At 39.1% G+C, this 14,507-nt stretch overlaps 1 protein-coding gene across 5 annotated transcripts in view; it reads right to left on the bottom strand.

Annotated features, from left to right (window-relative positions):
• Unc80 (unc-80 homolog, NALCN channel complex subunit) overlaps positions 1 to 14,507 on the bottom strand; it is a 163,437-nt gene that overhangs the window by 52,655 nt on the left and 96,275 nt on the right. For 4 of the 5 annotated variants that reach the window (XM_038338762.1, XM_038338759.1, XM_038338761.1 and 1 more), the window contains 8 exons: positions 13,831 to 14,012; positions 13,132 to 13,263; positions 11,782 to 11,968; positions 11,064 to 11,195; positions 7,358 to 7,501; positions 2,910 to 3,010; positions 1,757 to 1,843; positions 745 to 928 (listed from right to left, as the gene is read on the bottom strand). In XM_038338762.1, the coding sequence (XP_038194690.1) occupies positions 745 to 928; positions 1,757 to 1,843; positions 2,910 to 3,010; positions 7,358 to 7,501; positions 11,064 to 11,195; positions 11,782 to 11,968; positions 13,132 to 13,263; positions 13,831 to 14,012 (1,149 nt within the window). The remainder of the gene's footprint in view (positions 1 to 744; positions 929 to 1,756; positions 1,844 to 2,909; positions 3,011 to 7,357; positions 7,502 to 11,063; positions 11,196 to 11,781; positions 11,969 to 13,131; positions 13,264 to 13,830; positions 14,013 to 14,507) is intronic. The other variant, XM_038338760.1, reaches the window with a different exon arrangement.

The following is a 14,507-nucleotide window of genomic DNA, read 5'->3' on the forward strand; positions in this document are numbered from 1 at the left end:
ATGGCAGGGTTGATTTTAACTCGGGCTATTTTTTTTTTTTTTTTTTTTTTTTTGCTGTTGGAGCCAGTGTTCTCACCTCTGCATCATTTAGCCTTTCTCTTCATTTCAATGCACATATCCTTGTACATTTTAATACTCTGTACACAAGGACAAAGCTTTGTTAAAAATCTTCATCCCAAGGAAAGACAAGCTGTGCTGAGTGCAGAGGAACTGCATCGAGAGTTGACAACACCCATTGTGTGCTTCCCTGTTTCTCCCTTTTCCAGCTTTTCATAAGCCTCCTCTCACTGAGTTTACAAAGCCAGGGTCCTTGCTGTAGAAACAATGCAGTTCAAATGGCAAAAACTCACAGTGGCTTTCAATTCGACTACTCATCGCGATAGACTTAAATAAATCATTAACCTTGGCCATTCTTCAAGGACTGATTTCCTGGTACTCTGTTCAGATATCTGCCTTTTCATCTCACAACTCCTGATTTTTTGAAGGGGCTATTATACTCCTTCTGACTATACTAAACAAAATTCTTGAGTGCATTCAATACGAGCAGTTGGAACTCTATTTTTCCAGTCTCCCAAAGGAGAACATACACATATAATTAGAGCCAGGGACTACCTGGCATGGAAGAACATACACGCATAGTTAGAGCCAGGGACTACCTGGCATGGAAGAACATGCACACATAATTAGACCCAGGGATCACCTGGCATGGAAGGACATACACGCATAGTTAGACCCAGGGATCACCTGGCATGGAAGCAGTGACCAGGAGCTTCGCCTCACACTGTTCCTTCTTCATCGTCTGCTTGAGGTCCTTGAAGAAGAGGCCCTCTACATACCCGACTACCTCCCACAGGAAGGTCAGTGTGGCAGAGATGGCGTCCATCCCCCACTCACACGGGGTCCGCACGAAGTACATGATTAGTCCCACCTGGTCAAAAGAACAAGCACAGAGCCATGTTCTTCCTACACTCCAGTTTTCATTTTCTTGACTTTTCTTCTTAAAATTAAATCATCCCTGCATTTGTAGTCTTTGCTCAAATGCTTTCTTAACTTCAAGTGGCATTAGTCAGGGGACAGCAGAGAACACTTGGCTAAGACGGCTTTCATGTGAATCAGATATTTATTTTTTTCCTGGGCAGCCAACGAGTGCACACTGAGAAGGAAGACAAATTTGTCATAGGCACAATAAAGGAATTGCAAACGTTGCCTACACTTGTAGATTTATGGTGTGAGCTGTTTATCACACTGCTACAGATGTATATTCATGTGGCTAAAATGGTTATAACACAAAGGAGAAAATGTCAAAGATAGTTATTTGTCCGTCTGTCTGCCTGGACTGAGGAACAATTTCAGTTAATATGCCTCAGTATCCAAACAGAATGCATATTGAAATGCATTTTAAGGTTTTAAGGAGAAGAATGTGAGAAAGAGCAGGTGAGTCTGGGAGGGGCCAGAGAGAAGCTGTTGGATAATCTGTGTGTGTTGGGATGACTAAAATTGACATGAACTAACTAATGTAGGGAAGTTGCCTAATGCTGAAAGGAGGACAAGAAAACAACGTTTATTGAGGGGCCACTGGATGCCAAAGATTGTGCCAGGCAGGGTTTTCCCTATACTAAAAGTGGAAACTTCTGCCGACCCCCCTTCAATTATACAAATATGAGGAATTTATTGGGGAGGGATCTCCACTTTCCTTTCTCCATGTTCCCAATTCCTACCAAAAATCATTTCTAATCTATTAGCTGCTGATACTCACCAAGTAGTTGAATAGGATGTGTGATGTCTGAGCTGGAAAGTCTCCGATATTTAAGAGAAGTTTGCGCAGCATGTACATTAACTCGTCCTGGAAGGAAAGCAGACGCGTCAACCCCCAACGGCAGCCCCCACACGGCAGCCCCCACATGGCAGCCCCCACACAGCAGCCCCACACGGCAGCCCCCCCACAGCAGCCCCCACACAGCCATGCTGTCAGAGACTAACTGCTGGAAAAGTGGGATTTTCCTAACTTTTACCCTTCAGTTAATTTCAATTACGTTCACCACTTTAACATGGCAGAGGAGAAACCAATCCATAGATACTGATACTATATGTGATTCTTACTATGCAAATGAGTGGGACTACTTTTCTTTTATGGATAACATATAAATATCACCCCTCATCAGACCATTTTATTTTAAAATACAACTTTGCACTGTGTCTACAGGTAACTGGTAAATCATGGAAGGATTGTGCACTTCGCTGGATGCATTTGTTATGGCTACCAGGTGGGAAGGGAATGTGGGGTGGGACCTTATCTGAGAAAGTACTATGAGCACTAGATTAATTGACTTCCCTAATTTGGTTTCCTAGGTTTCAAATCGACGAGATAAAATGAAGCCAAGGGAAGCTAAGTTGAAATGCCTGTAAACAACCTCACTTCCCAGAAGCCAAACTCAATCTTCCAGTGAATATAATCACAATAGAAACCATTTTTAATCATCAGTTTGTTTTCTTATTGTCCAGAAAATGACTTTTATTTAACACCTTACAGTTGTTCTTGTAAATTAGCTTTTTGGGTGATGGAGAATGTTAACATATTGGAATAACCCCACTAACATTCCAGGCTACCAAATGACTAGAATTCTGTTAATGTATTCAACCCTAAAAACATCAGGCTTAACTTAATATTTGTATAAACTATTGAGAATCTTGTAAGTCATGGGGTTACCAAGCAATGTGCCATGCACACATGCAAAAAAACCAGAAATCTCAACTGCATTAGCAAAGATGAATATTGCGCATGATTACATAAAAGGTGCCTATTAGTAGACATCAGAGTACACTAACATCACACACCAACACTATCGAGTCCTTTGCTTGATTCCAGCAGAACCCATACTCACAGCTACAGACAAGGAAGAGCAACTCACTTGTCTATTGCTGATAGTCAATTTTTCCAGGAAATGTCGAAGAACCGTCGATGGATCTTCAATTAAACAGTTCCATAAGACTTGCTGGGCCACAGCACTGACTTCAGAAGAGAAAAGAAAGTGGCCATAAGTTCATCAACCAGAAGAAGTTTTCACATGATTTACTAAACTTTAATGAGCCCTTTTATCCTACTTTGAAAACTTTTCTGAAGTTGATGTTTTTCTATCACATGAGTCTCAGGGGTCTAACTGCTGACCTGCCAGGCAATTGGTATCCATTGGCCAGTAGTAGCATGATGGTTATAGGGGAAAGTGATGCCTTTTTATCAGCCTGAGGCTGCTCCACAGGATGAATCTCATGGCTGGTACTGTAATCTGGTCAACAAGACATGACTAGGATTCTAGGGGGAACCTACTGATGCACTACTAAATGGTCTTGTTGTCAAACTAGCTTCTCAATATTTATGTTGATATCTACAGATATAAACTTATAAAAGGTAAGCTGCTCTTACCCTTGGTCAAAGACACTCTTCTTTTGCAGTGAATTGCTTAAGACAGAAACTCATGGTTGGTCCAAGTCTTGAGAATAAGTGGTTGCAAATATTCAGTCACACAATGGATATCCTCTAAGCCTCCTTCCATCCAAGGTTCAAGGAACATTGAGGAAAAATGTTAAGAGCCAGTAGATGGGTAAAACTACTCTAAAATGCTGTCTTCTGGACATGATTGGTGCAAAATCCACCCAGCAGGTGTGGTTGCCTGTACAAGACTAAGGCAGTCGAAACTCCAGTATGGGTGGGAGAGGGGCTCCAGATACTGAACTTTTTGCTCAGGAGCTAGTGGCATTTGATGGCTGTAGAGGGAGGGAGAATTACTTTTCTTTGGGCATGTGGCTTTTAACAAGTTACCTCTGCCTCAGTGGATAGCCCCACATCATTTCTACATGGTCAGCAATAACTAGATGCAGGGGCTAGTAATATTGATAACAATGAAAAAATAAAACATCCTTGCTAGAGGATTGGCACAGAAGTCAGGAGGACTGGCTGCTGTTCAAGAGGACCTGAATTCAATTCCCAGCACCTACAGGCTGGCTTAACCATCTGTGATTCTAGTTCCAAGAGGTCAGATGCTCTCTTCTGGTCTCCTCAGGCACCAGGTATGAATGGGGTGCATAGATGTATACACAGACAGAAACCTTATACATAAAAAATAAAGTAAAATAAAAGGAAAGAAAACATCAAACTGAGAAAAGGAGGGGTTTGTGGTCCCAGAGTGAGTTGGAGAGAGGTAGAAAGATGGATGAATATGATTAAAATTGTATACGTGTGAAATTTTCAAATAATAACTATTATTCTTTAAAGAGTAAAAATAAATAAAGCTCACATGGTCATGATACTAAAATAATGGTCCTCTGAACACTTTTTGTATGAAAAGGTAGAAAGCTGCTTGTTATTGTTTTTATTGAATATTTTCTCACATAAGGAAAAGAAAACAAGATTGAATCAGCACTACTGTGCAAATACTGTGTTTGTGAGTGCATTCATGAGTATATTCAGTTGTCTTCACCCTGGAGACCAGCCTGATGTTGACAATGCAAATCTTCATTGAAATAAAGTTAAATTTCATTGCATTTTGCATAAATTCAGCTTTAAATTTTAATTTTTAAAACAATTTTCAGATTCATTTATTTTATATATATGAGTGTTTTGCCTACATGTGCGTATGTACACTACAAGTGTGCCTGGTATACGCAAAGATTAATCAGAGGAACTGGATCCCTTGGAACTAGTCACAGATGGTTGTGATCCACTATATCAGTTCTGGGAACCAAAGCAAATGCTCTTCACTGCTGAACCATCTCTCTAACCCCAGCATAAATTCCTAAAGCAATTATTTAGGTTTTAAAATGTGGTTTGGTTTAATATACAAATAAACTAGGAATGAATTTTTATTATCCAGATACTTTAAATAGTATCTATTTCAGCAAGATAAAGTAGTTGAATTCGCAGTGATTTCATTCCTAGGAATAAGTACATAATCCTATGGGGACAGAGCTACTTCACTGCAACACAGGTCAGGATAAGGTTCCCTGGATGGCCTTGGGGAAGGAAGCCCAGGAGTGGAGGTCAACAACACATGATCTTCAGTTTGAGCAATGGTCCTCAGTTCTGCAGGTTTCTAAGCTATGAGTTTAGAATATAGTATGAATTTATTATCTAGTCTATATTTTGATAAATAATACTAATAATTTTTGCTTCATAAATTAACCATCCAATTAAAATCAAAAGCTATACAAATAAATACTGTGAATAAGAAATATATAATTTTAAGCTTTAATTTTCAAGCATCTTTCTAAATAATTAAAATGTGTGAGTGACCTCAATGCCCCTCAACCAAAGAATGAATAAGGAAAATGTGATACATTTACACAATGGAGTACTACACAGCAGAAAAAATAATGACATGTTGAGATTTGCAGGCAAATGGATGGAGCTAGAAAACATCATATTGAATGAGGTAACCCAGACCCAGAAAGACAATTATCATATATACTCACTCATAAGTGGCTTTTTGACATACAGCAAAGAAAACCAGCCTACAATTTACAACCCCAGGGAACATAGACAACAATGAGAACCCTAAAAGAGACATACATGGATCTAATGTACATAGGAAGTAGAAAAAGACAAGATCTCTGGAGTAGATGGGAATGATGGGAAAGGGTAGAGGGGAAGGGGAAAGGAAGGGAGGGGAGCAGAGAAAAATGTATAGCTCAATAAAATCAATAAAAAAGTGTGATAATGAGTGTGTGTGTGTGTGTGTGTGTGTGTGTGTGTGTGCATGCTTGTGTGTGGTGCTGGAGACTGAACCCAGGGGTTTACAGACAGATGCATAGATGCGAGGCAAAGGTTCTATCACTGAGCCCTATACACAATCCAGAGATGGGGTTTCTAGGTCAAAACTGCTTACTAAAATATCTTTATAAGACTGAAAAAAGTCTTATTGCTTCAATAAAGCAATATGATGTTCGAAATGTGGAAATAAAGAAAAAATTGAGAAAAATAAAAACTGTTAAGTTCATCAGCATAGAAAGCTACTAACTTTGGGGTCTGCTTTTCACATTCATGAAAATCATACATACACATATTTCACAGCAGCTTATAGAAAATACTATCCCAAACTCCACTTAGCATTATGCAGAACACTCTTTAAGCTAACTTTTTGGACCATGATTTCCAAAGTGTTGAAATGCTATCATAAAGAAGCAACAAGATTTAATTGATATCCTGTGTTTAGGCATTTATATCATTTTCAAAGAACCATTATCATATATGATATATAATGTACAAGGTCCTTTACAAGTTTTTATACTAAAAAACCGACTTTATGCCAAAGGGTTTTTATAGCTTTCAGCCTTTTATGCATATTGTGAAACAACATTCCAATGCTTGTCCCAAATTTATGCCTCTTTCTGAGCTGTTATTTTTCTTGATAATTTTCTTGCCTCTTCTCTAACTTTGGATATTTCAATTTGAAATAAGGTTTGCAGCTTTGTAAACAAAATGCAAGATAGTATTGTTTTATGTAGCTGTGTTATTTATGTGTGTATAACAAGCTCAGAGACTGCTTAGAACTTTTGCTCATTTTACGGTGGGTGTTAAAATTATTGAGTTTTAATATTAACAATAAAAATCTTGTGCTCTCTCTTGCAGTAAAATATTAAAATTGGAAGAATATTAACCTTAGCTGAGTCTGGTGGCCTAGGCTTGAAATTCCAGTGCCTTGGTGGGGGTGGGGGTATAAGGCAGGAGAATTAGCCTCAGCTATAAGTTAGTTTAAAGCAAACCTAGCAACTTAATGAGACTCTATCTCAACTTTTGAAAAAAAGAGGAGGATTGAGGGAGCATCTCAGTGTTAGAGGTCTTGGTTATTATGTGCAGGATCTTAAGTTCAGTCCTTAGCAAAGGATAAAAAAGAAAAACAAGACAAAAAGAATATTAACTTTTGTCCATTATAAATATAGCTACTTTATCCCTATTTTATTATTCTGTCTTTCAGACTTCTCTTGACTGGTATATCTGGAAAGACAGTCAAGCAGGAATGAAGGCTTTGATGTGACTGAATTAATAGCTGAGGTTTCTGAGGTGGGAAAAAAAATCACTGTTTGACTTTGTGATAGTCAAATATGTTATATTTTCTGGTAATAAAAATTTTCATGGACCTAGAAACCTATTTTAATGCAATTTCTTGGTAAAGGTAATAAAAGTAGCAAGAGAAGGAGGTAGAGAAAGTGATTACATTAGCATGCTATGTTAAACATCTATAATTGTAACATGTACATAGATCAATCTAGCATACGGTAGACAGGTTGTGTGTTTAAGAGAACACTGCTGTTTCCCATCAGATGGCAGGGGAAGAATGAAACGGCTTGGCCTGCCAGATGATACCTGCCACTCCATCTTCTCGCACCTCTCCATCCTCCATTAAGTGAACGATGGGAAGGACTGCTGCACAGATGCATGCTGGGAATACTGCTTGCGGAGGCTGAGGCACATGGTGGTTTGGTGTGTGTTCAGTGGTGTGTTCCTCATCTGGAAGGAAAGACAAAATCCTAATGCAACAACAATTTGCAGTTCAAATCTTATTTGACAAGACAACCTATAATATTGCTAAAATAAAAAGTGTGACATCACGGAGACTGCCTTCCTCTACAAAACAACAAAATCAACCCTCTTCCCCTGCACTGTCATTAACCTTGCATTGTAGAGGGAGAGAAGCACAGGCATAGTGAGAGAGGGAACTAGTTTGTAGTATGAAATCAGAGAAAACAAAGTTCTAACTGAGGAGTAAAGCGTTTGTTTCATAGTGCCATGTGTCACAGGCATGTGTGAGAGATTATAGCATGAACATCAGGTAGCAGAAAGCATGTGCATTTAAGGCAGGAACAGTGAAAACCAGCCATATTAATGTCTTCATCTGATAAATACAATAAATATTAAACTTGATAATTGCTTTGTTTAGAATAAAGGAAAGGGCAATGAAGGTAGTAGAAGTCAAGCAAGGTAGCAAAGTTATTTAACAGTATATTGATATGAAAATAAAGGCACTTATTATTAATACAAAATAAACATTTTTATAACATATAAAGAATGTTGAGTCTTTGAGTGTCCTATAAGATAAGACTTCTCTTGTGTGCCTGTCGCGATTTTAGGGGGCCTGTGAGGGGCTGGAAGATAAAAGCTTTACTCAGTTGTTTTCAATCCTACCTGCTCATTCAATACATATGGGGTGTTAAAGTGACAGATGTGGAGTAGATAGAATATAGACATCTGTCACATTATAAACTTTATTCACTTTTTTTTTTGAGATAGCGGTTCTCCATGTTGACCTGGCTCTACTGGAACTCATCTGTAAACCAGGCTGGCCTGTAACTCACAGATTCCACAGATCTACCTGCCTCTGACTCTCCAGTGCTGGGATCAAAGGCATGTACTGTCTGTCACTGTCCAGCTTTTTTTTTTTTACTTGATTCACTTTCAATAAAAAATGTATGAGGTACTCAGAGAACCAAGAAAACACTGTTCATATTCGGGAACAAATGTGATCAACAGAACCTGTCCTGGGGATGCTTAGATGTGATGGTACTTATTAGGCGGTGGTTTTAAGGTAGCCATTATGAATATACTGTATTTTCTTATAAGTGTCACATAAACGTAAAAGTGGTTATAACAGAAAATAAATGTTACAAAACTGTATTTCATGTGGCATATTTTGTCTTTTAATATGGAAGACATACATCTTAGTTTATTCATAAATTGCAGTAAGTGAAAACGGACTAAATTCTCTAAACAAAAGGTAGAATTAGTGGAATGGATAGAAAAAAATGAACATACAAACTTGACTCAAAATCATTCTATGTATAAGAATCACTATATTTTCTCAAAATACAAACATAAATCTTGTGGACAGAAATGAAAAAGAAGTTGGAAAGGTAAACTTCATGCTAAATGATGTATATTTTAAGAGAAAAGCTCTTGCTACAGGCAAGGATGAACATGTTTTGATAAAGACTCTTATCAGGAAGATTAATTATATTCATATATGCATATAATAGTTGAACACTAAAGCACATAAAATAAATAATGGCAGAATTAAAAGGATAAAAACAATTTGACAATAATCACTAGAGACTATATGATTCTTTGTTAAGAGGGCATTTAGACAGAATTCACAAGGAAATCAAAGACTTAAACAGCACTGCAACGAGGCACACGCAAAGTGTCCATAGAAAACACTGCTACCCAGCACAGAGCAGGATGTACTCAGTACGGAAGTCACAGTAAGTTAGAGGCCTAACTCACAAGATCTGTGCTTTCTTGTTCTATTATGATGAAATCAGATGTCAATAACAGTAGGGAATTTGGGGAATTTACAAATATGTAAGAATTACTTTGACTCTAAAATATCAGTCAGTTAACAGCTCACAGAGGAAATGAAAAGGATTTTGATATTTATGAAAATAAAAACGATATCTCTATTTTTGGAATTCACCAAGAACAGTGTTTTGAGGGCAATTTATACCTTTGTGTATACTCAGCTATGAATATCTTTGATACTGAAGCTAGATGATGACCATACAAGAAATGAAAACTGCTGGGCTGAAGAGATGGCTCAGAGGGTAAGAGCACCGGCTGCTCTTCCAGAGGTCCCGAGTTCAATTCCCAGCAACCACATAGTGGCTCACAACCATCTGTAACCAGACCTGGTGCCTTCCTTGCCAGCAGTACATTGTATGCTTAATAAATAAATAAATCTTAAAAAAAGAAATGAAAACTGTGAACCAATATCCCTTATGCACACATGGGTAAAACTCCTCAACCAAGTATTTTCAGTCTCTAGACCCATACAAAAGAAAGACTGCATACTATGAACAAGATGGTTTGTTTTTGCAATGGGATGTAAGCATGGTATAACATAAAACAAGTAATGTAACATGTCATGTCAATTAAATAAAGGAAAAAACTCAGGAGAACTTTAATTAGTGCATTAAAAACATTTGACAAATATGAGATCATTTCATGATTAAAACACTAAAACCCTGAGAGTCAAAAGGAAGTTTCTTTACATTACAAATACTACTTACTAAAAATTCATAGTTAATACAATAATTGATGGTGAGAGACTAAATGTTTCCCACTTAGGATTGCTAGTAGTATTGTCCTTGAACTAGCAGGGCTAGTAGTCAATAACAAGAAATATAAGGAAACTGCATTAGAAAGAAGTGAATAATTTCTGTTTGCAAATAATATGACTGTAACTTCAAGATTATATATAATACATAATAATATATAGTTTATATATAATCCTAAGGAACATAAACAAAATATCACTGAAAATAATAAACCATCTTGCAAGGCAATGGTGGCACATGCCTTTAATTCCAATACTTGGGAGGCAGAGGCAGGCAGATCTCTGTGAGTTCAAGGCCAACATGGTCTACAGAGGGAGTTCCAGGACAGCCAGAGATGTTAAACAGAGAAAACTTGCTTCAAAAAAAAAGAAAGGAAGGAAGGAAGAAAAAGAAAAAAAGAAATAAACAATCTCATCAATCTCAATTTTTCAGGTCATAAAATATATGTGGAAAAATTAACTTTTATTTCTGCACATAAGTAATAAAAACCCTGTAAGTGAAATTTGAAGAACAAGTTTCTATAAACTGGCAACAACAACAAATTAAATAGGAATAAATTCAACAAAAGAAGTATAAGATTTATAAGCCAAAAAAAAATCACACATATTAAAAAAGTAAGAGAGGGTTTTCCCTTTCTGATTTAAAAACTTAGTTAGAAAGCTATAACCAAGACAGAGACCGAAACAGATCTCATGAGAACAGAATCATGAGATAGGCCACTTCACTCACAGTCTTTTGAAAATAGTGCCAAGAAAAGTTAAGGGAGGGTATACTTAATAATTAATAAACAGGACAACTAGATACATCTCAGCAAAAGAATAAAGGCTGGATGCTAATATTACAAAAACCCTGAACTCAAATTTGCTCACATATCTAAATATAAACTCTAAGTCATAAAGCACTTAGAATACGTTTCAGAACAAAGTAGTGATCAAGAACAGCACGTTGGCCAGAGGACACACCTTCAGCACTGACTGCTGAACGTACAGACCAGACTGACCCTCTGCGGAAGGAGTAATTCCTGTGGGAAGTGCTGGAAGTGCAGGATGGACTCACAGACAGCCGTCGGGATGTCAGATTGGCGACTTCTTCTACTGGCAAGCAGAATGGGGAATGTGAATTTTGGTTTTATAACACAAGTTTATCATCACCACAAGTAAAGTTGTACTTACATCAAGTACTGCCACTCGCAGACCGGAATGCTAGGTAACTTTACTACATACTTAGAAAACCAAAGAACTTCTACAGAAGCAGAAAATTCCTTGTAAAATTCCCCACAAATGATAAATCAATGAATTTAGAATGGTTCATGGATCACTTTTTTGATAATCACCAGAAAGCTATTTATACTTGGGGACGTTAAAAATGGCTAATAGGCAAACTAGTTTTTAGTAAGGAAGACTCAGCAAATTTGCTGTTTGTGCATGGGAGATTCATCTTTCCTGAATGACAACCAATTCTTGACCTGCTAACAAACTGGTTTGTTCAAGGTTACTACTACTCTCTAGGTACACAAAAATTCTAAACTTCAGAAAATAGCATCTTTTTTCCCTCTCTTTGTGAAGGAGAGATGGGGAGAGCATGTCACAAGGTCTCATCCTTGTTTATCTGAAAGCCCGTTCTTTTCCTGTGGCATGCCTCCCCCCCCAGGCCACCATGAAGTCGCAGCTGGGAAGGCACCTTCTTCCTCAGGCTCTGAGTTGGGTGTGCAGGTGGGCTCATAGCAAGCCTCTTGGGTGATGGGGATGGCGGTAATCAGGCTGGCTTCGCGCCCAAGGCGTTTCTTCTCTTCCTCCTGCTGCAAGTTCTTTAGGATGTGCTCTGCCCTCTGATGAGAGCGTGACACAGCCCTGGCAGAGAAGGATTTCTGTGGAGACACAAAAGCAAGGGCATGGCCACATTTCTTACAGGATCATAGGCACCAAGAGTGACCCAATAATCACTCAAAGGTGGGTGTTTGCCCTTAGGAAATGTTAGTTCATCCATGACCTAATTCATATCCATCTATTTATCCTATCTATCTATCTATCTATCTATCTATCTATCTATCTATCTATCTATCTATCATCTATCTATCATCTATCTATCTATCTATCTATCTATCTATCTATCTATCTATCTATCATCTATCTATCTATCTATCATCTATCATCTATCTATCTATCTACATGTACCGGCGGAAATGTACTGGCGGGTACCGGCGGTCGGAGGGGTTAGGGAATAACCAAGATAGTCCTTTTATAATAAATCAGTTTTAATAAAAGGGGAAATAAGGGAACTTACAGAACCAAGGGTCCAGCGGAGCAGAAGGTAACGCGGGGGAAAGCAAAACGGGCTCCTCCCGGCGCCCCGATGCTATTTAAGGGGTATCCTACCTCGCTGGGCCAGCCACGCCCCTGAACGCAGGGATTGGGCCAGCTGCCCCAACATCTCCCCCTTTTGTCTAATCCTGATTCCGCCATCTGCTCAGGTGCAGGCAGGGAGCAGGGAGCCATTGGCCAGGTCTCAGTGCACTCTCCTTCCGATCCCAAGTGGGAACACAAATATCCAGGCCCATAAAAGCCATTGAAATGCTTTAAAGCCAGAGTTCGCACTGGCGGCACAGCACCAGGAAGCCGCGTTTTCTGTAAATAACCTCAGCTGTATCTGTTCCATGTGGCAGAGGTACATATGAAGACTAACTGTAAAGGTTTTGTGATGGCGGCAATGGTGATGGTGGTGATGGCAATGGAACGAGGAAGAAACAAGAGTGCTGGACCCAAATCTTCAACCCCCAGGCAGCTCACACAGTGCCGTTAAATTAATATAATGACAAATAGTGGCAGAAAATGTTTTGTTTTCCAAAAAATAAATGCCTGTTTCATGCTTTGACAATAAAACAAACTTTAACTTGACAGAACTGGTTTCCACTATCCTGATGCTGTGGCCACTGTGCCTTTCTGTGTCACTGCATTCTCATAACAAGAAACCAAATGGTTTCCTGCATCCCATGCCATGTGGAGATATAGGAAGAAAAGGCCTGGCACTCACGGACTGGTCTTCATTAATGGGGTCCTGGACACTCCCGCTGCACTGAGGGACCCACGGAGGGTCAAACATTGGGACGGATGGCATTCCAAGTACTGGCGAGGGCAAGGTGAAGTTTATACTGGGAGGCGGGATCTGTTGGGTGACACAGAAGAGTGAGGTAAGACGGAGGAGAAGCTGGAAACAGTCGGAGGTGGAGGTCAACACCGCCTGCCTTAGTAGGTGTCAAGGGTCTGAGTGGCTTCTTAGGCATAAGAAACACCAGAGAAAAGGGCTGTTTTCTAAGATTTTTCTATCACTGGGCACAGGATGATTCTCTTTGGGCCTCAGTTTACTCATCAGCAAAATGAAGTGTTTTAACAAAATGATCTCAAGTTGTGCTGATCACTCTATGCTGCCCCAAACATCTGTATGTGTGTGGACAACAAAAGCCTGGACAGTTACAGTCCACACTTAGGTACTTACCCCCGAGGATGGCAATGAGATATTCAGGCTACTACTGACTTGATTTTCTTGTTGTATACTCTTGCATATTCCAATTTGTTTAATCAAATAGCATTTATTTATTTATGAGTTAAGCGTACTGATACATTCAGAAGGAAGAAGAATTCTTCCGCTGTGCACTGTGGTTCTGGGTTTCATGCATTTAGACAAGCCCTAGGTTGGTTGTGCTGATCTAATCTCCATGAACATAGCTCTCACCTTAAAAATCTGCTGGGCTCCCTCCTCCATCCTTGGCCAGACCTGATAGCGAAACCGCCAGAGAGTGTGGAACTTGAGGACAGCATTCAGTCTCTGTACAGTTTCTGCATGGTGGAACTCGGACATCAACATGTCCGACACAGCTTCTGGTACCTTCACCGCACACAGCAGGAACATGGCAGCTAAAGACAGCCAACAATTAATTCATTAGCTGTACATCTTAAGATACTGCGTTGTTTCCAGAGTTTGAGGTGATAAGGGAAAGGGAACTGTTCCTATCTCCCCACAACCACTCCTGAGGTGAAGAAGTTTGGCCAATAGCAGTGGCCAATGCTAACAATGTTCTAGCCAATAGAAGCTAAACAGAAAACTTTGACTGGGACATCGAGTAGCTGGTGGCAAAGCAGGAGCAGCATGATATTTTGGTAGAATACTCATCTAATCAAAGCTTTTGGCTCATGGTGAAAAGGCAGAGCCAGAGAAAACTATGAAAAATAGTTATACTGTGAACATGCTATTTGGGAACTGGATAGACTCTTCAGTAGTGAGCTGAGGATGACAGAAGACAGTCTTTAAAACAACCTCAGCTCTATTGGCCATCTGAAAAGCACAGTCCATGATGTAGATTCTACTCTGAACATCAGCCTTTCCCAGAGAGTGAGAAGCAAAAAAGTGAT

The sequence above is a fragment of the Arvicola amphibius genome, chromosome 8 (assembly GCF_903992535.2).
Source record: "Arvicola amphibius chromosome 8, mArvAmp1.2, whole genome shotgun sequence".
NCBI lineage: Eukaryota > Metazoa > Chordata > Mammalia > Rodentia > Cricetidae > Arvicola > Arvicola amphibius.